Source organism: Musca autumnalis, unplaced genomic scaffold (assembly GCF_047663935.1).
Source record: "Musca autumnalis isolate F117 unplaced genomic scaffold, ASM4766393v1 scaffold_3, whole genome shotgun sequence".
Lineage (NCBI taxonomy): Eukaryota > Metazoa > Arthropoda > Insecta > Diptera > Muscidae > Musca > Musca autumnalis.
Window position 1 is genome coordinate 46,472,327 of NW_027411866.1, and position 26,923 is coordinate 46,499,249.

Sequence of the window (26,923 nt, forward strand, 5' to 3'; positions counted from 1 at the left end):
AGACAGTTGCAACTTTTGGTACTTTTTGAGTAGAGTTGGATTTTTTTGCACAAATACCGAATACAACACTGTATTTTTGGTGGATTTGTGTCAGATTTAAAATAAACCCAGTCGTGAGAGGATTTAATTTTTGTATGGCAAATCTGGTCAGATTTGACCAGATTAAGCAATAAATCCTCATGAAGTGGGTTAACCCGGCAAAAAGCTGTAGTGTAACCGTGCTATAAACTAAGTTACGAACAAATTTAATGGAGAGTTTTTATAATTTGTGTTAATGTAATAAAGTTAATATTCTTGTTTTACACGAATAAGCAATGTATTTTATTTATTTTGGGATATTTGCAATGGCTTGCATTTTATAGCATCTTTAGACCGCATTTAAATTCAATCCAAAACACTACATCAAAGACTGTGATTTGGATCGAAAATGGAGTGCATCCTAGCTGTGTGCCGTGGAAGCAAAATGGAGTGCATCCTAGCTGCGCGCTCTCTTGTAAAATTCATAGGAAAAGATGTACTCCAGCGGCAATTGTTCTAGTGATTTAACTGCATCCGCGGATGCAAACTTTTTGCAGGGTAATGTTTTAAAATATCGATTGCTATTTTCTTGAAATTATGCAAAAGTAGTTTACAGAAATGTAAATGAGCATAAACAACTGCTTTTATTTTATAAAAAAGTAAAAAATACATTTTATTTTACCAAAAAAATGAGTGCATGTGACTACGGACTTACTTTCTTAAGCGGGGTACACACGATCAGTTTTGACTGTCGATTTTTCGGAATTATCGATTACTGTCAAACAGTCCAGCAACCACAAAATATTTTTTGGTTGCCTGATGACTGACAAAAGTGAGAGGCCACACTGGCAAGCAACCGATTATTTGAGCAAAACTGACAGTCAAAACTGATCGTGTTTAAAAAATAATCGATTTTATCTATAGAGCCATCGATTGTTTTCCAGATCTAAGCTCTACCCTAGAGCTGGCAAAAAATCGATGGCACTATCGATAATATCGATTATGTTTTTAAAAATTCAATATCGATAGATAGTTTTTTCTATCGATATTATCGGACTTAAAACCGCTAACCTAAAATTCATTGAAATAAATATAAATTTAGCGGCTGGACAATTTTGTAGAATTGTTTATCTTTACACATAACAGCTGTCGGCCATAAATAGAAATAAAATATCTTTGTTTCTTATCACTCGTTAGGCCTATCCGTGTTTAGTGTAGTGACGTGGTAGGCTCACATTAAAAAAAAAAGAAAAGTGCTGTAGTCTATCCGTAAGTTAGTAGCGGAATAAGCGCGTAGTAAAAAGTTACTGCGTTGGATTTATCCGCTATATATATTATTTCGTCAAGATGAATTTTGGAGAATTCATTCAACATCAAAAGATGTTGGGCGAATATATTGTGTCGCTATATTTAGGAATGAGCAAAATTGCTCAAATAAGTGTAGTAAGAGAAACTAGGGAAAAGTGTTCAAAAATGGTTAGTTCTTTCACGGAAGCAAGAAAGAATTTTTTAGGTAACGAAAGGGAGCTCCGACGTATGGAGTACCATACGATCATTGCATATTCGCTGTGGGAGTGCAATATGCGGTAAAAAGAATAGAGGAAAGCATGGAAGCTATGGGTTTGTTTGTGCCCATAGAAGTGCCACTTCTAGATAATGTAGATTTTATAGCTGAGGTGAACAGCTTAAGTTCATCGGAACAGTTTGGAAAGAAATCCGTACTGCTCCATACAGACCCGCCAAATATTAGGGAAACAATTAACTTAGTAGATGCCTCTTTTGAGTTTTTGGGGGAGATTAGAAGTGCGCTTTTCTCAAGAAAATTTCGAAAAAAGTTATCAGTCATTATCGTCACATTACGTGCGATATTTAGAGGTAGTAGGGAAAGAGGATGACTACACAAGTCATTACCATTTTTTAAAGATTTGTGACAACTTAAGGGGAGTACACGCTAACAGTCAAAACTGACAGTCAACGTACTTTTAGGACAATTTTCCGGCAAATAACAACTTTTATTTAGCTAAAAACGTTTGAAATACAATATTTACGGTATTATTTAGAGATTACAAAATAAATTTTTCAGTTAGGCTTTGATATTCACGAAATAGACCTCGATGACTGTCAGTTTTGCTTGTCAATGTGTACTATACATTAGTGCGAAGTGGGAGCATTTCAAGAATAGCACCAAAAAAGGTGAACATAAATAATGATGTACAGTTTTCAGGTAGAGTAGGGTCTACACAGGAAGTTGTTAGGAACTCGGAAACTACGGAAACTCAGAATGAAAACGTTCGCGTTGATGTTTCGCGGAAATTAAAGATTGATGTCAACCAACTGCGGACTGGCAAATTGCTGAGAAGAAGGCTCGTATGTACGAGTCACGAGCTGCTGACCTTAACGCCAAATACGATGCTGTAAATGCTTATACCAAGGAAGCCGGTGATGAACTCTGTGAGGTGCATGCAGAATTGGTGCTTCTACGCAAACAAATGAAAGAGGCTCATAAACGTTTGCAAGATGAAGCACGGGCACGTATTGAGTTGGAAGGCAACATACAACGTCTGCGTTACGAACTGACCTTCAAGGAAAAATTTCATTCAGAAGAAATTAATGAATTACGCACTGGTCTCTCTAAACAATATGAGACCAAATTACAACAGTCGCTGCAAGAGTTGCGTGAACAACACGTAGGAGTAATGCGCAAAATGGAAACTGTATACAAACAAGAGAATAACAATCTTCAAGCAGCAGCCAATCGTGAGTCCGTTGTAGCTCCAAGTGCTATAGAAGAATTACGTGCCACTCGTACACGTATTGGGAGCCTGAAGAATCGCATTATTGAGTTGGAAGCTACAAATGCTACATTGAATGCCCGCAATTATGATTTAGAAAAATTGCTCGACAATGAACGTGCACGGCGTGTTACTGATTTCGCCAATATGGAAGCTGAACGCAACGGTGCCGTGATGAAATGGCACAGCAGCTACAAGAAAGTGCTGCTTACGACAAACTACTGTGTGTCGAAGAAGATAGTAGCCAAACGGAATGGGTTGTCAACAGCAGAGAGGATGACAGCGAAATTTCCAAGGGTGATCCTAAGGCAAGGGTACAACAGAAAGGTACCAATGAAGTGCAAATCGATGGCGGTGCTACCGTATCTCAAAGGTTTGTAACGGATACAGCACAAGAACCACAACAAAAATAATGATGAAGCCACGAAAATGGAAAAGTGGAGAAAACATAAAGACAACGCTATATAATGCCAATGAAGAAGAAGTTGCCGGTGCAGATCGTGTCAAGCGTACAACTATACGTCATGTGTCAGGTCATCGTATATGTAATGAAGAAATTTTTAGGTGCGAGAAACATCCTCTACGAAGAAAATGGATTTACCATGTAATTAAGCAATGGAAAAGAAGTGCCCGTCCTAGCTGGTTGCTGAAGGTGTTGGGTGCCATCACCTAGAATTAAGTTATAATAATTGTTTGCATTCATATTATTAGTTTAGAATCTAAGTTATGCCTTCAGCAGTTACAAAATGAAATGTAATTGTAATATTAAAAAAAAAATTTAGTTGTAAAAGATAAGATACTAATACAATTGTTAAAAGATTAGGATCTTTTCACGGCGGGGAGTATGGACAATTTTGTAGAATTGTTTATCTTTACACATAACAGCTGTCGGCCATAAATAGAAAGGGTCGGTAATAAAATATCTTTGTTCCTTATCACCCGCAACGCACGCACTGCGTGGAGTGCATATACCTTTAGGCACATCGTGCATTAGTCTAGTTGTAACAAAGTAGTAAAATAAAATTGAGTCTCTCTAAAACCATCAAACAGACAACATCAGCCCGCCCGCGTGTTTTCTATTCTTGGATTTTTCCTTCGTTTTTCTTGGGCTGCATTTTTAGTGATGAGGTTGAGGAGTCGACCTCATCAGCGGCCTTTCGGTTTGGTGGATGTAAGAAAGTAAGCCCATAGTCACATGTAATTTTTCTGAAAAATAAAATTTATTTTTGTATATTTTTATTAAATAAAATCAATTTTTTCTCCTTTATATCTATTTCTTTGAACAACTTGTGCAAAATGTCAAAAAAGCAGACATTTTGCCATTTTCAATTCCAAATTAATGGTTATGACAAATTGACGATAATATCGATAGCAATCGATTTTTTGAAATTAAATATCGAAAATATCTGTTGATGGGAATATCGATAGTTTGCCAGCTCTACTCCACCCTGCACTTGAATTTCAAGTTCGATAAATGATTTTTTCAAAAATAATCGATTAGCGATTATTAGGTTTCAGAACCCTTTTCAGCTGATTTTGTTTTGACTTTCCTGTTGACAGTTGAAAAAACGTGTAAAGTATATGCACAACAATTAACTATTGTGGTAATAAAAGAACTTCACACAAAATGAGTAAGAAAGGTAAAGGTGGAAGTAATTTGGGACGCACTTTAATCAAGGATCGTTTTGGGCATACCCCCAGGCGAAAAGTCGATAATGATTCTATGGTAAAGTAAAAAATGTGCATTTCGCTTCCGGAATTATATTCCACCACAATCTAATTTTCTTTCAGTTGCACACAACCGAAGTCCAGGATGGCTATGATTGGGGACGTCTTAATCTTAGCTCCGTTACTGAAGAATCTTCATTTCAAGAATTTTTGAGAACAGCCGAATTGGCTGGAACAGAATTTCAAGCTGAAAAATTGAATATACAATTCATTAACCCCAAGCAAGGTGTGGGTCTTTTGTCCAGAAACGAGAGATTGAATATTGAGAAAAAGCACAAAGATAATAAGGATTTATTAAAAATTCCGCGAAGACCTAAATGGACACCCGAAACATCGGCGGAAGATTTGCAAAAAGCTGAACGTGATAGTTTCCTGGACTGGAGACGTAATTTGGCTCTACTACAGGAAGATGAAGATATCATTTTGACTCCATACGAAAAGAATTTGGAATTTTGGCGACAATTATGGCGTGTTGTTGAAAGATCCGATGTTATTGTGCAAATTGTAGATGCCCGTAATCCATTGCTCTTCAGAAGTGAAGATTTGGAAAAGTATGTCAAAGAAGTGAATCCACAAAAGATGAACATGATTTTGGTCAATAAATCGGATTTACTTACGGAAGAACAACGAAGACATTGGGCGGAATATTTTGATCAGCAAGGTATAAGGACAGCCTTCTTTTCAGCAGCTTTGGCCACAGAGGAATTAAAGGAGGAAGCCAAAAACAAAGAAGAGAAACCAGCAAAGACGGAAATTAAGGAAAGAAAAGCCCAGGAGAAAGATAATGAGGAAGATCGCGAAGAGGAAAATGAAACAACATCTGAGGAAGAAAATGAAGATACTGCTGCCGATCTTTCCTTGAAGGAACTTAAAAAAGCAGCCTCAGAAATTAATGACACCCTGGACAACTTGGAAGCCAAATTGGAGAAAATTGAGCAAATACTACCCACAAAGGAAGAACAAAATTCTGTAAAAGTATTTAAGAAAAACAGTTCTAAGCTGCTAACACGCGAAGAGCTAATTGAACTTTTCAAAAATGTTTACGATGGACCAACCACATATACTGCCAATGTAACTACTATTGGTTTAGTAGGTTATCCAAATGTTGGTAAAAGTAGTACAATTAATGCTTTAATGACAGAGAAAAAGGTTTCCGTGTCAGCCACGCCAGGAAAAACAAAGCATTTCCAAACATTATATTTGGACAAGGATTTGCTTTTGTGCGATTGTCCCGGTTTAGTAATGCCAAGTTTTGTTCTAACCAAAGCTGATATGATACTGAATGGCATATTGCCTATAGATCAGATGAGAGATCACGTTCCAGCTGTAAATCTTTTGTGTTCACGTATTCCACGCCATGTCCTTGAGGATAAATATGGTATAATTATAGCCAAACCCATTGAGGGTGAAGATCCCAATCGTTGTCCGCATTCTGAAGAACTTTTATTGGCATATGGATGTGAGTAGTAGATAAACTTTGAACTCGTAATCTGGTATAATTTTCATGCTTGGTTTTCAGATAATCGTGGCTTCATGACATCTAATGGCCAACCCGATCAATCTAGATCTGCCCGTTATGTGTGCAAAGATTATGTTAATGGTAAACTTTTGTATTGTGTGGCACCTCCAACTGTTGAACAATCAGTGTATCACACATTTCCGGAACGTGTACGCAAAGAAGTGGAAGAAAAATCCTTGCCCCATCAACAGCAAAGGGCTATGAGGGTAAGTAACTGTGAAAGTGAAAATATGTTGACTTTATAATCGAGCATATTTGCTTCCAGGTTAAAACCAACACCTCTTCAAACGAATTGGATAGCAAATTTTTCTCTGGTCAGAGCTCCGCTGCCCATGTCAAGGGTCGAGCAAATTTCCCTCATATCAGACTGGCCAATGATGGCAGTCTCGTAGAAACAGACCCTTCAGCGAAACCATGGCGCAGTGTGAAAAAAGAAAGACGTGAAAAATTGCGTAAAAAATTTGGACACTTGGATCAACATTAAAAATATAGTCTTTTGCTGCTACATTTTAAAATTCTGAAGTAGTTTTTGAATATCTTTATCCACATGAAATTATATTTAAGGGCTAAAAGTTAAAAATAATTAAGCTGGAATGACTTCAATGAAAATGTACATAAATGAAATGAAACCTTAATACATAAATACATCTATATAACATAAACCTGGCAAACTCTCTTCATATAGCAAAATTTCCATCAATTTAATAATGCCTATGTATGTATCAACAAGAATTGTTCACAGCGAATTAAGTTAAAGCAGACCCTAAAGCTTGTGGACCAGGGAACATCGCTACTACAACTGGTTAGAATTCGTCACTAATACATTTGAAGGAGAGGTGCAATGAAGTGATGTTTTGTCGTAGACTCGAACCCACTATTTTCTGTGTGAAAGGCTGTCATGATAACATTGTATCGCCATTCCCGGAAACAATTCAAAACTATTTATTACCTGCCCATAACGCGTATGTTTGAATATCGAAAGTCACCACATACATACACTGCTCCCCGGTTATCTACCTCTTTCATATAAATGAGTTCAAACTGTCTCGATTAACTACAGTCGAAATCGCTTATAACGTCATATCGGTTATAACGACGACATCCAAAAGTCCAAAATCTCTGGGGCCCTTTATAGCCCTATCGCTTATAACGACATATCGGTTCGGATATTTGCCCGTCATATATATTTAATAATACTTTTATTGGTTTATTACCCGCCCTGGTGTATTTCTGAGATAATCAATTTCGATGACTACCTGAATTGTGATGAAGATGTCCAGTGCTATTTTATGCTCACTGATTACTAAATTTCTTATTGGTTAAATAATATAACATATTTTTAGACTTGAAATGAACTATTCTACTATACACCGTTTTGCATTTTGACGATTGTTGTTGTCACTTTTTGTAAGGTTGAGATGAGATATTTATAACTACCCACATGAGGTAGCTATGCGGATTTTCGTAACTGCCCTTCCCGCATAACTGCCTCATTTTTTTGAACCGGGGTGCAGTGTACATTAGGATTAATTTTTTTTACAACCTCATATCCCTGAATCATAGCGTGATGAGTTTTGCCATAAGATTACATAAAATCATAATTATAAGGTGATTCGGTGAAAAAACCTCACGCACAAAATGATTTTAAAATTTGAATTTATCAAAATTATGGACAATTTTTTGAAGTCACTGTAAGCAGATATACAATTGAAAATAAAATTAAGAGTCACATGAGATTATTGCTCTGTTCCAGAACCCGCAAGAAGCTACTATTTTTTACTACGATAACATTTTTTCCTTTGTGTTATCGAAATAAATAGTAAAAATTAGTAGATTCTTGTAGTACTGGAACAGACTAAATCAGGTATCGGCACTAATACAAACGCATTGTTTTCGGTCTCACGCATACGACTCTCTCTCGCTCTCTCCACAAACAGCGTGTGCGTTAATGCATTGCTACAACTAAAAATCATTGAAACAAGCGACAGCAGAACCTTCTTCATTGACTTCTGAACGAAGACTGAGTGGTGGTTATTCTGTTGTTATTCTCATCAAGGGCACGTGTGCCCCTTTCTGCCGGATGCTGGACTAAATTATACTGACATAACATTTATTTCTCACTAATTTTCTTCAATTCTAACAATCGTAAAAATATTGTAAATGCTTTTACCTTAGCATATAATTTTTTAACAAAAAACAAAACATTTATGGTCTGTTCCAGTACTGCAGGAATCTACTAATTTTTACTATTTTTTTCGAAAACATAAAGGAAAAAATGTTATCGTAGTAAAAAATAGTAGCTTCTTGCAGGTTCTGGAACAGAGCAATTATTATAGTTATTAGTAGGCTTATAATTATTCATTCGTGCAACAAAAAATAATTTTTGAAGCCTTTACCTAATTAACTGCGTGTTGAGTGTGCGTTCAAAAATACAAAAACAAAATACATGTATTTGTTTTTGTTTTCAATTTGAAATACATGTATTTTGTTTTTGTATTTTTGAACGCACACGCAACACGCAGTTAATTAGGTAAAGGCTTGAAAATTTTTTTTTTCATTTCATACATTTTTTCAAAAAATTATATTTTTAAAATCGTTTTGTGCGTGAACCTTTTTTTTTTATATTTCAATGGAATAAACGGTAGCGTAGTGATTATTAGGCAAAAGTCATTCATCCCTGCTACAGGAAATCATTTTTGAGAAAAAATGTCAAAAAGTCATAACCCTAGTGTACATATGTTCCTCCAAAATCCCCGAAGGAACAAAGAAGACTTCTCTCATAGATGTCTTCAATCTGATAACTTCCTCCAAGCAATTGCAATTTCGAAAAAAACAGAAAAGAACTAAACATTTATATTGGGAATGTTGTATTTATATACATATAAACATACTAATAAATAAATCATCTAATATAAACATAGTTCATAGTTAATACTTTCAACACATTTTATCAACTTTCTCGAGTATACAATTAATAAGATATCTCTGGGTATCGCTGAGGGAACTAAAACTATGGCGAAACTCTTGCAGAGCCACTCTAAGCTCTCGTGGTTTAGACAGATGCCATGCCAAAACAATTTCAGCTAATGCATATTTCTGGAATTGTGTTAAAAATAGACCTGGCCGCCAATATGCAAACAATTGTGGTACATTCTTGCGAGGAGATTGAGATGGACTGGGACTAATATCTTCTTCTTGCTGAAATTCTGCCAACTGTGTATAGTACTCTATTAACTTTATATGAGCAGGAGTTTGTCGGGCGGGTGGCAATGTCAATGCAACTAATAGTAGAACGCGATATATTTCTGACCTCGCCAATACCTCTTCATAGAGCTGTTGTCTTTTACGTTCATAAATGTTATCCACAATGTCATCCAATTGTTGCAAAGCAGTTAAATAATCACGGTTCTTTACACTCTGTTCTGTGGCCAATTCCAATTCGTATATACGATGAGCCGGTGAATTGAAGGTACTTGTTCCTTCATAGTGAGGTTGTAATGGTGACATTTCTCTGATTATGGCGGCTTTGATTACACTATCATCGGGAGACTTGTCGATGGCCTGTGTAAAGCAGTGCAATGCAGTTTCGCGATATTCCAGACGATTTGATCTCAATAACAAAGATTCCATTTCTTCATGGGCCTTAAGAAACAAACGGGCAGCTTTTAGTAATGCTTGACATTCTGCCATAGAGTTTTGGAGATAATTTTCACATTTAGCAACACCCAACTGACACATAGCAGCGTATTGATAAATTCCGGCCTCATCAAATTTTATGGCTAAGCGAGCATAGTCATCCATAACTTCAGAAACATTGGGCCCGAAACGTCTGCGAGAAAAAGCTTTGTTAAGAAAAAATTATTCACGAATAAACCCATTGTACCTTACTTGAACATAGCCTTCTCGATTTTCTTTAATTTGGCGGACGTTTTGAGATAATGGTCCACCAAATTCTTGGGGTAACTGTTATCCATTTCCGCTGATTTTTAAAAAAGTCTCTGTTCTCAGAAATATTGTCCTGTTGAAAATATAGGGTTTTAAAAATCGATTTTTGTTCTGCTTGGCACATTTATATAAGGTAGCTGTAAAAATTACAACAACTAAGTTTTGTGCCAGACTATGAAACTTTTCATTAAAAAGTTTTGAGTTTATGGGTAAGAACATGGTTTAATAAGAAAGGTTAGCTAAAGCTTTCTGTGAATTTAAATTTTTTCTTTCGACCGTTCCTAAAACGTCAAAACAAAATACACAATCTGGGTATGTGTGTGTGTGCTGTTTGAAAAACATGCCAAACAATTTTAAAAACAATCGAATTCAATGGTTTTTAGAATTGTGTTTAGAACATTTGTATGGAAGAAATTCGTTAGCTTTGCTTTGAAACACACATTTTATAATATCCACAACTCGATTATGTAGAGAAACCTTGACACTTCATTCATTTTTCGCGTTTTTTATAAAATGCTCAAAAATGGTATCGTAAACAAACCCACTTGTTGCATTTGAGTTTACTAATTTTGACGTTTTAGGAATTCAGGAAAAACAAGGGTTCTATAGATTGTTTTCATTTAAATCTACCTCTTTACTTATACCATGGGTAAGAAGCATGGTAGAACAAATACAAGGTAAAGTTAATACTACAACAAATACAACTCGAACAACAACCACAAAGGAATTTGTTTTTGTTTGTAACGTTACTGCCAGTTGTATTTGTAAACAAAACAAGGAAATGTCTATAAATTATTGGAATTTAAAAAACTAATAATTTTTCACATTTGGTTGAATATTTTGGAAAACATGAATGAAAATTCGTTACATTTTCAATTTTTATGGTTCCACATCATTCCACTAAATGCATAAATTCTCGCAGAAAGTAGAATTCTTGCAGAAAAGTTTGGGGTCGCTGGAAATTCATAGAAAAAGGAGAAGCTGTTTCAATATTTTGTTTTAGAAATCAAAGAAGCACATGTTTATTAGGGCTTTATTTTTTTAAATTTTAACAAAATACCTCACATATTAACAAACGTTGTATCGCCTCTACAAGCGGTGATTTACTGCGCGGCTTATCGTTTGAACTTGGAGGAGGTTACATATCATTGATATGAAGAAGTCTTTCTGGGAAATGGTTTTTTCCGAATAATATATTTTTTTCTCAAAAAATATATGTCCCTAATGTACATCGAAATAGAAATGAATGTATAAAATGTCATATGAAATTTGACACTAACACTACAACCCAGTTCAGTCAGCTGGGTATTGCTGCTACCTTTTCTTGTTCTACCATGGGTAAGAAGGGAGAAAGGGAGCTCCTTCACCTCCGCTCTCTCCTAAAAGCTAAAATATTTTATTTTTTGAAATTTTGCCTGTTAGGGCGAAGATCATTTTTAATGATTTGTTAGTAATTTTCTCGTTTAGAGTTAAGGTTGATGATCGGAAAATATTTGCAAGTGAAAAAGGAAAGCCAAGGACTCGAACCCACATAGTCACCAAATTACGTTACCTGGTTTCACTGGTGGTAAAGCAGATCTTCAAACGTATCGACTATGTAATGGCTTCTCTGTCCTAGAACTTTTCGTTTTTCAAATGCAAATGTGTTTTATACAGTTACGCGGATATTTGGCCGCTGAAATGTATTTTCTTCACGACAAACGCTTTTTTGTGCGCTGCCTTTGAAGTTATGAATTTTGGCTTTGAACGTTAACACGCCGTGACAACATTTTTAGATATGTTTTCAAGGACGTAGGTTCAAATCCCAGCCGTCTCAGCCTGTTTTTTATTTTTTGAAATTTTGCCTGTTAGGGCCAACAGTTTTTTCAAAAAGTTCGGGAACGCAAAAATGGAAAAAACGTCAAAAAAACTGGAACAAATGTCAAAGTCGGCGTACCAGTCAATCAGACGCCGGCATTCATGTTACTATTTTTTACACGGTAAAATTTATCGAGTAAAAAGTTTTTAAAGAGAGCGTCATTCAGCGCCATTTTTGTTTAAAGAGAAGTGAACATTTTACAACTTTTTTCTGTACGGGAACGGGTTTTTGGGTAAAATGTGTAAAAGTCGTAAAAATTGTAAAAACTTTTTAGTTCTGAAACAAAGCAACAGCTAATGGGGTTTCTACACGGTATGTTTTTTACATATTCATGCATAGCATCTGTAATTTTTTTCGACCATATGTAATTCCTTCTGCACGGCAAACTTTTATTTTTCATTCGTTTTCTGTTGTTTTCTTTATTTATATCGCGTACAAACAAAACAGCTGTTTACCATTGGTTGTACAGACGAGAATAGAGCGCGTTCTATTCGAAAAATATACATATGTATGCACATAACACTTTCATACGTTGAAATTTCTGTGTGGTTCACACCACGTGTACAAAATTCAGATTTGTAAAAAGTGACAGTCGTTATGTATAAAACATACCGTACATACCGTGTAGAAACCCCATAATATGTTTATCAAAACTCAGATTCTGATCCAGTATAACATCGAGACATTTAATAGAGTCAACAGAATTAATTTGAATATCGTTTAGACGAACATTTGGTATAACAAATCTCACAATTTCTATTGTGGAAAATTATAACTTTAGTTTTTAGAGGATTTACTTTAAGCTTGTTATCTTCCATTAACTTTGATATAATAATCAGATGAGAATTTATGGACTCTTGTGAAGATTGTGATTTAAATAGTAAAAAGAAATCATCTGCAAAAACAAAAGGTTGACAAAACTGATTCTTAATTGGTCTGTTCCAGAACTGCAAGAATCTACCAATTTCTACTATTTTTTCCGATAACATAAGGGAAAAAATGTTATCGTAGTAAAAAATAGTAACTTCTTGCAGGTTCTGGAACAGAGCAAATATTAGTAATAATGTCGTTTATGTAGATAAGAAATAGTATTGGGTCCAATAGTGACCCTTGAGGTACACCAGATGCATGGTGGAATAATAAGGTGTAACGCCAAAAACAGCTGATCTTCATACCAGTTGTCAAAATGCGTTATTGTGAATAAAATCACATACAAAATGTAAACAAGCAATTCACAGTAATGCATTATTGTGAGCAAATTTGACGTTTGACATGATTTAATGTAACATCTTCTTATTCCACCATGACCAGATGTAACCCAATCAACAGAGGAACAAATCTCATTTAGTCCCGGTCCACACTAGAGTGATTTCATTGAAAAAATTGCAAAAAAAGACATAAATAAACCAAAAACAACACAAAATAATTAACATTAATAATTAAATTAATATTAATAGTTAAATTTTCACTATTTCATTTATTAAATGTTTTTATTAAATATATTTATGTTTGTTTTGTTGTTAACGTTTGCTTGAGAAAATAAAAATGAAAGAAAATTCAAGAAAAAATCTTGCCACGAAGAACAAGAGGAGGCAACACAACAAACACAGAAAACCATGTACATGGGTTTCACTACTTCATACCCCTCGCCTATAAACTTGACGTCGCCATGTTGAAATCGTGCTAGTCTGACCATCGACAAATATAAAATATACAGTGAGTGTCAAAAATATTCGGTTTTCAATTATCAAAATTTAGGGCTAAGGAAAAACGCTATACCAGAAAAGAGAAAACTGTTTATATTTTATTATAAAACGGCAGAAATAAAGGGCGGTTTAGCCGTAATTTTCCAGGAGATTCCTCTACCTTCCCTCCCAGTCCATGGTTTGGCTGGCTTATGTGTTTCATGAAATCGATTATTTCTGTATTTTCGTGACTTTTGCACATTATTTCAACAATATTCGGCTAATTATTCAAAAATAAGCAAAAATTCCCTTTGTTTCTGCCGTTTTTATAATAAAATATAAACAGTTTTCTCTTTTCTGGGATAGCGTTTTTCCTTAGCCCTAAATTTTGATAATTTGCTATGAAATATGATATTTTTGCACACAGGAACAAAGATTCTGTTCGCAATTATTGAAATTTAAGCTAATATTGCAGAAAAAGTTCGATATTGACCGGTTTTTTGCCAAAATATTTAACAAAAGTTACAAAAACCGAATATTTTTGACGCATAGAAAACAGGGTTAACAACTTCTTCTTTGTTATTCTCGCTTATAGGGTTGCCATGGATCCATGTTACATACATTTTTTAATTGCCACAGGTCCAACATTTTTTTAAGTATTTGGTTTTTTGAATATTGGGTATGGGCTTCTAAAATACTGAGGAGTTATTATTGGTGAAATTTAAAACCGAATATTTTTGACACTCACTGTATGTAAATGCAGTTTTTTAAGGGTTTAGTGGTGAATTAGAATCCAGAAAATATTAGACCTTGCATAAACTCATGGTACAAATACACAGGTAGCCGCATCGGCAATTGTTGGCAACATAAGATGTCAAAATTTGACATCAATTCAATGCAATTGACACATTATGTTCCCATCAGCTGGCATGATAATGCTACCTGTATTATTGTACCACGCATAAACTTAGTCCCAATTTACATTGGGCGAGTTTACTTGCGGCAATTGTCATTTTGTAGGAGAGAGAGGTGAGGCATATGGTAACCCTTTGCCTCTCAGCACCCTCTCTCACCTACAAACTGGCAATTGCCGCTAGTAAACTCGCCTAATGTAAATTGGGACTAAATTATGAAATAAATGAAGATTGATAAAATAACTCAAAATGAATAATAGGGTCGTTCTTAAAATTTTTCTCAGGAAAAACATACATATATACATTTTGAAAATCCTCTAAAATAGAACAAATTTGAATCAAAATGTAAATTTAAACCAATTAGTGCCCTTTTATTACACGTTTGAAATTTTCTGGATGAAAGTTTCTAATTTTTAAAATTTTAGTAGACCCTATTAAATTTGAAACCCCATTTTACAAAAAAGTAAAGCTGATTGTCACTTCTACCTTATATAAATCTGCCTTGGGTGCAAGAAAGAAGGTGATATAAGGTGTGTTCGTTTACTCAACAATTTGTACAAATGTGCACAAGTCCAGTAACTTCTTGAATTCGACTAAGATATTTTGCATTGTATTGCAGAGTAAACGAACAACATCCAGTAACAATTTGTACAAGTTTTGAGTAAACGAACACACATATAGTAAGTCTTATGCCAGACTATGAAAACTTTTTATTAAAATGAATTTATAGGGAAGAGGTATGAAGGGGGTGAAACTCTGTACACAAGGTTCTGTAATCTGAAATTATTTTTTGTGTTTAAATTCGTAAGTCTAGTGCCAGACTATGAAAATTTTCATGAAAATGTTTTGAGCAATCAGTGCCCTTTTATTACATTGAAAAATACCGTGCTTGAGTTCTTTCTTATTTTGTTCTTCTTTATGTTTGTTTTAAGTTATCACTCGTAATGCCAGATTGTTTAGTTTTTAGAAACGATAAATCTTTGTTCGAAGAAAAACGTGATTTTCACGAAAAAAATTATGTGGCAACACTTTGTTAATAATTGGTTTTGTTGATTGAGAAATAATGAAAATTTGAAATTTTTTTCAATAAAATGATAAAAATATGAAATTAAATGTGGTTTTGTTAATAAAACAATATTTTTATTATTTTTAAGTGCTTTTGGAGTGTTTTAATTTGATATATTATCAAAAAAATGCAATTCCACTTGATAAACCAAAAGTGGTTTCATTCCGAAAGAATTTTTCGTTTTTCGGTTTCTGAAGAAGCTAAATACGGAATCAATTCCACTTTCGATAGGAATTGGTTTCTGTGACAGGCCTGATAAATTTGCCTTGGTGCAGACTATGAAAAATTTTTATTAAAATAATAATGAGTTTATAGGGAAGAGGTGTGAATGGGGTGAAACTCTGTACACAAGGTTCTGTAATCTGAAATTATTCTTAGTGTTTAAATTTACATTAGGCGAGTTTACTTGCGGCAATTGCCAGTTTGATGGAGAGAGAGGTGAGGTATATGGTAACCCTTTGCCTCTCAACACCCTCTCACACCCACAAACTGACAATTGCCACAAGCAAACTCGCCTAATGTAAATTGGGACTAAGTCTTGTGCCAGACTATGAAAATTTTCATGAAAATGTTTTGAGCTTATGGGTAAGAAGGGAGCTCCTTCACCTCCGCTCTCTCCTAAAAGCTATAATATTTTCATGTATTATTTTCAGTGTCTGGCACAAGAGTAACTCTCAAACCAATGCAAATATCAAAATTTTCATATGATTTCATATATGTGTGTGGACGTCAATGAAAATTTAAAAGAGAATAACAAAGAATTTTCTAAGTCGATGGTCAGACTAGCACGATTTCAACATGGCGACGTCAAGTTTTTAGGCGAGGGGTATGAAGTAGTGAAACCCATGCACATGGTTTCTGTGTTTTAGTACGGTTACACTATAGTTTTTTTTACCGCGTTAACCCACTGTTTGAGGATTTATTTGACATTTTGGCTATGGAATTGACATTTCAAACCCACTGGATTAAACCGGTTCAGTGTACCCGGGGTATTATACTTTGCATATAAAAATTGACAACTCATATGTAAAAAAACATATCGCGTAAAGTACCCATTACCAATGCACCAGTATGTAAATGCCGTGAGATAATACGAGGGCGGTTCGGAAACTTCTTGGCCTATCAATGAAAGAAAATAGTTAGTTTTTCAAAAATATTTTTATTTTTTCAATATAATCTCCTGAAACTTCAATACACTTAGTCCAACGCTTTTCTAGCAATTCTATCCCTTGATTAAAATAGTTTTCCTCAAGGTCTTCAAAATAGTGGTTTACAACTGTAATTGCATCTTCATTTGAGGTAAAACGCTTGCCAGCAAGGATTTTTTTTAGATTTGGAAACAAGTAAAAGTCACTGGGAGCTAAATCAGGAGAATAAGGTGGGTGGTCAAGCAACTCGTACTTTAATTCGTTGATTTTAGCCATTGTTAAAACACTCTTGTGCGCTGGTGCGTTGTCCTGATGAAAAATTATTTTTTTGTGTTGTACGCCAGGACGTTTTTCTCGAATTTGTACATTTAATTGATCCAAAAGTTTGCAATAGTACTCTGAATTTATTGTTTTACCCTTTTGCAGATAGTCAAGCAATAAAATACCTTTGAAGTCCCAAAAAACCGTTGCCATAACCTTACCAGCCGATTGAATTGTTTTTGCCTTCTTTGGGGCACTTCCTCCAGCTTCAGTCCATTGTTTGGATTGTTCTTTTGTCTGCAGTATAGTGGTGGATCCATGTCTCATCAATAGTTATGAAACGACGCTTAACATCCATTTTATTTCGCTTAAAACGATCCAAACAAGCTTGAGAAATGTTCATTCTTATGCGTTTTTGATCGACTTTTAACAAATGCGGCACCCCATCTTGCAGAAAGCTTTTTCATCTGTAGTTCTTCATGCAAAATTAAATGGACTCGATCATTTGAGATGCCCATGATATTAGCAATTTCACGCACTTTTATTCGTCGATCATTTAATACCATATCATGCACTTTGGGCTACAATTTCTGTTGTTGTTGTTGCTGTTTTTGGACGTCCACTACGTGGTTCATCTTCAATACTTGTACGACCACGTTTAAATTCAGCAACCCAATTTTTTACTGTTGCATATGAAGGAGCACTTTCACCTAACACATTCAACATATCATTATGAATTTCTTGTCCCGATAAACCTTTTTTATGTAAATATTTAATGACACCACGCATTTCTAATTTTTCCATTGTAAAAAAATTGCGGATGCGTCTTTTTTGAACACCTGTTTTTATATGAAGGAGTTGCCAGATCGAAACAAAATTTAACATGTGTTCATAACAGAGACGGAAGTTTCCAAAACACTTAACTTTTTTCTGTTTATGCCGCGCTTTTTGTGCTAGGCTAAGAAGTTTCCGATCTGCCCTCGTAAAGAAGTACACCCGAATCTTTATATATAAAACTCAATTGTCGTTTGTTGGTAATTGAATCAGTTGAAAACGGCTGGAGCGATTTGGATAATTTTTTGTGGAAATGTTAGTCATAGTCCAGTTTAGGTTTTTATGCAAAGAAAAATTGGCCACGCCCACTTTTCCGCCCACTTTTATAAATATGTTATATCTACGAAACTACTCAACAGATTTTCCTGAAATTTTCAGGGAACGTAGAGTGATGGCCCCCTGTTGGAATAGGCTACACATTTGGTTGAATTTCGGATCGGGCGGGGTACCTCCCCTATGCCCTATTTTTGTAAAAATGCAATATTTGCAACAATTACAAATGTATCGCTTTGAAAATTAATTTCCGAGTCAATGGCGATTGTGTCTCCGACCTTACGTGCTTATTTGGGGCAATAAGACTGGACAACGCCCACTTTTTTAAATATGTTATATCTACGAAACTACTGAATCGATTTTTCTGAAACTTTCAGCGAATGTACAGGGTTGGTCCCCGATAAAAATAGGCTACATATTTTTTGACTTTCGGATCGGGCGGGTACTTCCCCTATGCCCTATTTTTGTGAAAATGCAATATTTGCAACAAATACGAATGTATCGGTTTCGGAATTTATTTACGAGTCAATGGCGATTGTGTCTCCAACCTTACGTACTTATTTTGGGACTTAAGATCCAACCACACTCACTTTCTAATTAGGTTATATCTACAAAACTACTGAAGGGATTTTCACGGAAATCGCGATTTGTCTAAACTTTTAAATCTTTAAAAATAAAAATCTAATGTCGTTCGTTGGTCATGGCATCAGTTGAGAACGGCTGGACCGATTTCGATATTTTTTATGCAAAGAAAATGTACGCCCACTTTTTTCAATTTTAAATTTTTATCATTTCTACAAAAACTACTGAACCGATTTTCCTAAAATTGCCAGGGAATGTACAAGGATGGCCCCCGCTTAAATTAGGCTACAAATGCAGTTAAATTTCGGAAGGGGCGGGGAACTTCCCCTATACCCTACTTTTTTAAAAATGTTATATTTACAATAATTACGAATGTATATAGGCCCGACCACGCCTGTTTTTTTTTAATATGTCATAACTCCAATACTACTGAAGGGATTTCCATAAAATTTGCGACAAAAGCTCAATGTTTGCCGTTGTTGTCTATATTTTATTAATTTCGGAAGAGGTGGGGTACTTTGCGCCCCCGATCAAGAAAAACTATATATTTACAAATTATGGTGAGGTTCAACGGTCCATCAGCCATGAAAAGCTAAAACATATAAGTCTCAATAAGCGAGAGAAATCGATTTAACCACTTCTTAACCTTTAAAATTAGATCGTTTTAGGATAAAGACAGGGACATGGACGATAATAAATCCTAAAAAGCATAAATTGGCGAAAAAATCCGACAAAGTCCGTAAGAGAAAAGAAAGGTTACAGACAAACAATCTTTCTCGGTTTGACAATAGACCGAAGAAGTGAGGTAGAAAATACCTATTTTTTAATTTTCAAGTATAAAGTCGATAAAAAGTTGTCATTAAAACTCATTACTACGGGCCAGCAACGCGGACCGGGGTCTGCTAGTACTTTATAAAATTGCCCATTTACTATCTTTTCTATTTTCAACAAAACTCATTGTTAATTATTTTAAATGCATCACTTTTTTCATTATTATTTTATTTCGGTAATACATATAAAGAGATTAGAGACGATCAAAAAATGAGTTGTTTAGTGTTTTAAAAACAAAAATGGTGTTGCGTGCCGCAAAATAAACGATGAGTGTTGATGTTAGCAAAGAATACAATTTTAAAAAAGGAGATAAAGGGTTTTTAATTTAATAAAGAAAAACTAATACAATATATGGTTAGAAAAGCGGGTAGTATTTATTTCATTTCATTGGGCTTTTTTTGCGTATGGCACAATTAACCCTTTAGACTGGTCATACCAGCACGCATAACCTCGTCGACCAGTAACAGATTACTGGCAATGACAGAGCAGGAATTCAAAATTTGTTTTTTAACAACATAATTATCGTAAACACCCAAATCAACAGGTTTCATAGGTTCACCAGTGGACAAGTCCAAGCCAACGGGATCAGGATTGAGGCGATCTTCTTCAGTCAGTTTAACAATTGTATCCTGGGCATCGTAACCACTGTTGATGGCCAGATTTTTGGGTATAACCAAGAGAGCTTCGGCAAATGCTTGAATACCCAAGCGTACTTTACCCTTGACGGTATCTTTGTATTTCATCAATTTGTTGAATGCACGTATTTCAAAAGCACTAGCACCAGGAATGACGCACTTATCATTGATGGCATTATTAATGGCTCTCAAACCATCACGAATGGCGTCCTTGATTTGAACAATGGTGTGTTTGTTGGGGCCCTTAACCAAAATGGTTACCGACTGGGGATTTTTACATTCCTCTACAAAAGTGAATTTGTTTTCACCCAATACATGTTCATAGACCAGACCAGCATAACCCAAGTGAGATTCTTCCAAATCATCAACGGAGTTCATGGCAGTACCACCACAGGCCAAGGCTAAACGTTCCATGTTACGGCGCTTGGCACGACGCAAAGCCATAATACCTTCCTTGGCAAGGGCATCCAAAGACATGGGGTCAATACCCTTTTGATTGATGACAACAAATGACTTTTCGGTACCATCGCAAACTTTGCGTTTCAATTCGATGATTTTCTTGACTCTCTGGTCAATGAAATCACGTTCAGCCTTTACAAATTTTTCACGTTCTTCGGCAGTTTTATAGAAGAAACCAGAGTTTACTTCAGACTTTTCATATTCCAATGAGACATTGCATGTCAAGATGTAGGCATTTTCCAAACGCTTGGGCATATCGGGATGTCTGGCACCGTGATCCAAAACCAAACCCTTAATCAAAGTAGTATCAGTGGCGGTTTTGTGCTGCATTTCCATAATTTCAATCATGTGCAAATCAACAGGCTTTTCATCATGACGAATGGCCAAGACAGCATCTACACAGACATCAGTCAACAAATCAGCCAAGGCAGCGTGGACCTTAGTTTTCAAACTAGTTCTAGCAACATCGGTTAAACTTTTCTTATTCACCTCAACTGGTACTTTCATGGTATCCAATACGGCCAAGGCTTGTTCACGTGCCTTTTCAAAACCTTCAGTGACAATGCGAGGATGAAGACCTTCAGCCAAAAAGATATCGGCTTGTTTGAGAAGTTCACCAATGAGGAGAACGGTCGAAGTGGTGCCATCACCAGTTGAATCATCTTGAGCGGTGCTGGCACGAGCAATCATGGAAGCGGTAGGATGTTGAATTTGCATTTCATGCAAAAGAACATTACCGTCCTTGGTGATTTTAATGTCTCCAGCTCCCGAAACCAACCTGCGAATGAAAAGAAAGCGAGTTAGATACATACGTAAAAAACATCAAGAGAATATAAGTATTCTAGGATAACAAAAGATTTTATAATTTGCTAATTGTCCCAATACTAGCCTTAAACAAGAACTATGGATAAGTGCTGAATAGACTCGCAACATAAAAATAAATAAAAAATAAACGTGAATCTTTAAAAGACTGACCTTTTTATCACTCAAATGTCTTAAGCGCTATTTATGGCAAATCTTTCCGAATCTACAATGTTGCCTTAATCCAGACTTTTTTTCAAATAGAATGGGTCAAAAAGCCTTGGAAACGATGTTTGATCACTTTTTGAAAATTGCAGAAATTCTTCGGGCATAAATAAACAATTTTTACATATTTGTCAAAACAAAAAAACAGCTGTTACAGATGCTGCCACATGTCAAACATTTAGTAATTTTTTATCAATTACCAGGTATTTTTAAAGTATTTTGTTTTAGAAATATTAATTTAATTTAAAATATAGTAGTGTTTTATAAAAAATTACGATTATTTTTAGATATTGCAAAATCATTTGTAAATAAAATAACGATATGGCAACACAAATTATATTTTCAAGGGTTCACAAAATGCGGCACTATTTTCAATTTTCCAACTTGTGAACCCTTCTTCACTTTTTTCGCTCCTCCCTTGTCATTTGTGATAGGTCGAGACGTGAGAAGTGAGCCGCAACTCACTCGTGAGAAGCTCCCTACGTGAGTATTCATGATTGCTATGAATAATTTAATGCAACATATACTTTTTTCAGATTTCAATTTTAGCGATTGTAGATTAATGGTTCCGAACTGCGACCAAGTATTGGACATCAATTCAAATTAAATTCACCCATATTTAATCTGGCACAAGCTTTATAATAAATTGTCAGATAAATAAAACAATTTATAGGCTAATTGCGCTCAAAATCAATAAACTATAGAATACCATTATTGGCAAAAGATATTCAGGTATGGGATGAAAAACAGGGGCCTGATTACGACATTCGTTTCGATCGAGTATTTGCTCGTCAATGAACAAATCGAAATATGAAAACCTATTCGCGCTACCAACCGTACATTTACCATGCAGTTTGTTACAACAATGTCAAAAAGTTTTACAAAAATAAGTCCCAATTTACATTAGGCGAGTTTACTTGCGGCAACTGTCAGTTTGATGGAGAGAGAGGTGAGGTATTTGGCAACCCTTTGCCTTTCAAACACCCTCTCTCACCCACAAACTGACAATTGCCGCAAGTAAACTCGCCTAATGTAAATTGGGACTAAATCATTTCGTACATTTTCCTAGCACGACTTCATTCCGAAATTATTACTCAATGTATTATTCATCGATTTCAACAAATATTAAATATTTTCATTAATAATTTTGTTTTTTAGTTTTTGCTTAAAAATAAACACATTTTTTATCACGTACCTTCTTAATATTCTTTGAAGAACGCATAGGTTTTCATAGTTTGATTTTTTCCATTCACGAGCAATTATTCGATCGAATACCTTGCCGTAATTAGACCCCAGTTCGACTAGATTTGCATTAAATTGAAATCATATATTTCATATATGCTGTTTCATTATTATAATTAAATTAAAAATATTGCTAAAAAAGTCATTTTTCGAGGGAAATGTAAATTTATCGTGTTTTAGTAGTCTGAATCTGGTTGCTTTTTTTAGTTTTTAAGAAAAATACAGTTTGCTTGTAACCTAAATAAATGGACAAATAAGCCTGGTAACAAGTTTTGAAATAAGTGCCGATTTACATTTGGCGAGTTTACTTGCGGCATTTTTTCGCTCCTCTTTAAACTTGCCTCTTGCGTTTAAAAATGTCCATATTTATGTCCTATGCCACACGCTGAAACTTGCACTTAAAACATTCACATTTTATAGTTCTTAAATCGAGTTACACATTATAGCAATTTAATAAAATTAATAATAATGTCAAATGTGAATAATATAAAAGGAATTGCCTGAAAATTTCCGTTACGAACAATTTTTGCCGCAAGTAAACTTGCCTAATGTAAATTTGGACCAATAAATAAAATATATGCAATTACGATTCAACAAATCCGCTCAAATCGGTTTGCATCACATACCAGATTATTGGGTAATGGTTCCGAAAAAAGACAAGTTATTTACATTTTTTCACTATTGCAGTTGTAGGTTAATGGTTCCGAACTGCGACCAAGTATTGTTCATCAATTCAAATTAAATTAATCCATTTTTAATCTGGCGCAAGCTTTATAACAAATTGTCAGAGAAATACAACAATTTATAGGCTAATTGCGCATAAATTATACACTCAAAGTCAAAATATTTTGTTAGTTAATGGTTCCGAAGTGAGATTTCATATTAAATTTCACTTCAAATTAAATTAACCTAAAATTTCTCTAGCGCAAGCTTTATAACAAATTGTTAGAGAAATACAACAATTTATAGGCTAATTGCGCTTAAGTTTAAGGTTAAACTTTGCTATGGTATACCGATTTCTATGAATTTGTAGATTAATGGTTCCGAAATGGGACCGGGTTTGGTCTCCAATTCAAATTAAACTAATCCAAACTTAATCTGGCGCAAGCTTTATAACAAATTGTTAGAGTCATACAACAATTTATAGGCTAATTGCGCAAAAATCAGTACTTAATAAGAATAAGCTTGTTTCATGGTAAAAAATTTGTTGGGTAATGGTTCCGAAATGAGACAACTAGAATTAGTCTTCACTTCAAATTAAATTAACCTAAGATTTTTCTAGCGCAAGCTTTATAACAAATTGTTAGAGTTGTAAACAAATGTATTGTCTTTAATTGAAATTCATTTGTAGATTAATGGTTCCGAACTGAGACCTAGTTTTGGCCACCAATTCAAATTTAATTAATCCACATTTTATCTGGCGCAAGCTTTATAACAAATTGTTTAATAATACAACAATTCGTAGGCTAATTGCGCTTCTAAGAGACCTTACTGCCAACAAACAGTAAATTGTCTTATTCTCATAACCAATGTCCGTGAGAACTCTATAAAGTTGTACTCTACTATTATTGCGCATCTAGAGTCGAGCTGCTCCCTTTCCAGAATTTTATCGTTTAAAGTGTACGAATATTAATATTAGGAATACAATATAACATTCAGAGTTAATTAAACTATTACTCTAGCACTATCTATTTCATGGATTATTTTTATGGTGTAAATAATTCATAGCCAAGATGTGCAAATTGAAAACTGTTATCCATATCTACTGAATTGTATCCCCTTCAACATAAACATATTCAAGTACTTACAAAATTTTGTCGTTTAAAGTGTACGAATATTGATATTAGAAATACAATATCATATTCAGAGTTAATTAAACTATTACTCTAGCACCATCTATTTCATGAATTATTTGTCATATGTTTAAATAATTCATAGCCAAGATATGCAAATTGAATCCTAAAAACTTATGGAGATGTACAATTCGATTCTCATTTTTTTAAATCCATAGTTGTAGCTTAAATTGTACGAATATTGATATTTCGAATACAATAACATATTCAGAGTTAATTAAGCATTTTTATTATGGCACAATCTATTTCACGAATTACTCTTTGTGATGTAAATAATCCATAGCCAAACTGTGCATATCGAGAGATAACATTTTAGCATTAAAAATTAATAATAATAACCATTTAATTGCATGTATAATTCAACCATAATCCTTTTAATTTCAGTCATATGGATAATTTTTAACATCCTTCCTCCTACATGATTTGTTGTAGGGCTTGTTCATATCTCATTCTCGCTTTGCAACACTACAAAGTATGTTTGCTGCATTCGATGACACATTCGTTTGACTACATTAACCTCACTTTTCAACGAAGCCATCAAATGCCGACAGATGCTCAATAAAATACCCTTTAAAACTATAAAATCCTAAAAAATCATATAACACCCAATCCTAATGCATAATTATGGCAGAAACTTTATATTTTACTTACATTTTCATTGTTCCTTTGGGTCCCAAATTGGTTCGCATGACATCCTGCAATCCCTTTGCGGCCGAGATATTAATGGCCAAAGCATTTGCTGCACGAGCGAATTCAGCTTTAGGATTCAATAAACTAATTGAAGCCATGGTTTATTTTTATGGAGAATTACTTCACAATGTGTTTTCTTTAGAAATTTATTTAATAATTTTAACACCAATGAAGTTTCTTCCAAATCCAAAGCGATGACCAATTCACTTCACTCAATCAGACAAATGGCAGATGTCAAATGACTGAGCGACAGTGTTGGTTAACAGTTAAAAAAGCAAAGAGTATGTTCAGTGTGTAGTTACAGAGTTGTATTTGTATGAGGAAAAATAAGGGAACGCCTTTAATTAAATTAGAAAACAAAATTTAGAGATTTCCATGGTTTAATAATAAAGGTTAGCTAAAGCTTCCTGGCAATTTAATTTTTTTTCTTTCGACTGTTCCTAAAACGTCAAAACAATATACACAATCTTTGTATATGTGTGTGATGTTTGAATAATATGCCAACAATTTTAAAAACTATCGAATTCAATGATTTTCAAAATTGTTTTTAGAGCATTTTTATGGAAGAAATACTTCAGCTTAGTATTGAAACAATCATTTTATCATATCCACAACTCGATTATGTGGAGAAACCTTGGCCCTTCATACATTTTTCGCGTTTTTATAAAATGCTCAAAATTGGTATTTTGTAAACAAACCCACTTGTTGCCTTTTTGTTTACTAATTTTGAAGTTTTATGAATTCAGGAAAAACTAGGGTTCTATAGATTTTTTTCATTTAAATCTACCTCTTTACTTATACCATGGAGATTTCTTTTAATTTAAACTTTAATCCGTTATTAGAATAGTGTTCATACAACAAATTCATCTTTATTTTCCGTCTATATAAAAGAAAAGTCCATACACCACAAGGGTAACCAACGCACATTTGTAGAAGGTAGACACATGAATTAACTAACTTACTAGGCGTTTACACAAGACAGTTTGTCTCCAAATACAACTCTGATTTACTAACACATACATACATTTGTCGTTTGTCTCCCAGCTGTCCACAATTTTTCCAGAGACAGTAGGTTTAACAAATTTTTGACATTTTTGTAAAAAGAAGTGAAACGATAATTGAAATGTGTTGAAAATAAAATAATATGATCAAAAACAAAATATGTGAACGGAAAACAAAAAGAAATCGATAATTTTCATTCATAATTTTATAACTGTTTTTGCAGTTGTCGGGACGCCTACGTCTCAAAGGCAAGTTTTGGGTTTTTGACAATCAATACATGAACTGAACTGTCCTGTCATGTGTAAACGCAGGGTTTTTTACAAAAACAACATTGTTGTTATTGAAAGTTAATGGTCTGTTCCAGAACTGTAAGAATCTACTAATTTTTACTATTTTTTAGAGTTGTGCCAAAGGAACTATATGGAACTATCTAGTTCACTTCGCAGTTCCAATTACCCACATCTTTTCTTTGAACAAACTGCGTATACTTACTATCACACGTTATATTTCATGACGTTACTCATACGTTTTGGAACTAGTACAAGGAACTAGATTACCCAAC

At 34.5% G+C, this 26,923-nt stretch overlaps 4 protein-coding genes across 4 annotated transcripts; 2 read left to right on the forward strand and 2 right to left on the reverse strand.

Moving 5' to 3' along the window:
• Positions 1–2,387: 2,387 nt before the first annotated feature.
• Positions 2,388–3,223, forward strand: LOC141398161 (lamin-C-like). Its single transcript, XM_073975394.1, has 2 exons — positions 2,388–2,976; positions 3,048–3,223. Exons 1-2 carry the CDS (start codon positions 2,388–2,390, stop codon positions 3,221–3,223), a joined length of 765 nt encoding a protein of 254 aa, XP_073831495.1.
• Positions 3,224–4,326: 1,103 nt separating this feature from the next.
• Positions 4,327–6,719, forward strand: Ns3 (nucleostemin 3). The gene is made up of 4 exons (XM_073974476.1): positions 4,327–4,536; positions 4,602–5,997; positions 6,058–6,263; positions 6,323–6,719. Exons 1-4 carry the CDS (start codon positions 4,438–4,440, stop codon positions 6,539–6,541), a joined length of 1,920 nt encoding a protein of 639 aa, XP_073830577.1. The 5' UTR covers positions 4,327–4,437; the 3' UTR covers positions 6,542–6,719.
• Positions 6,720–8,907: 2,188 nt separating this feature from the next.
• On the reverse strand, positions 8,908–10,103 carry Hap40 (Huntingtin-associated protein 40 kDa). The gene is made up of 2 exons (XM_073973121.1): positions 9,946–10,103; positions 8,908–9,886 (listed from the first exon to the last, which is right to left on the reverse strand). Exons 1-2 carry the CDS (start codon positions 10,029–10,031, stop codon positions 8,995–8,997), a joined length of 978 nt encoding a protein of 325 aa, XP_073829222.1. The 5' UTR covers positions 10,032–10,103; the 3' UTR covers positions 8,908–8,994.
• A 9,484-nt stretch (positions 10,104–19,587) lies between these two features.
• On the reverse strand, positions 19,588–25,648 carry CCT6 (chaperonin containing TCP1 subunit 6). Its single transcript, XM_073974496.1, has 2 exons — positions 25,321–25,648; positions 19,588–21,326 (listed from the first exon to the last, which is right to left on the reverse strand). The coding sequence occupies exons 1-2, from the start codon at positions 25,455–25,457 to the stop codon at positions 19,868–19,870; spliced, it is 1,596 nt and encodes a 531-aa protein (XP_073830597.1). The 5' UTR covers positions 25,458–25,648; the 3' UTR covers positions 19,588–19,867.
• Between the last annotated feature and the right edge of the window lie 1,275 nt (positions 25,649–26,923).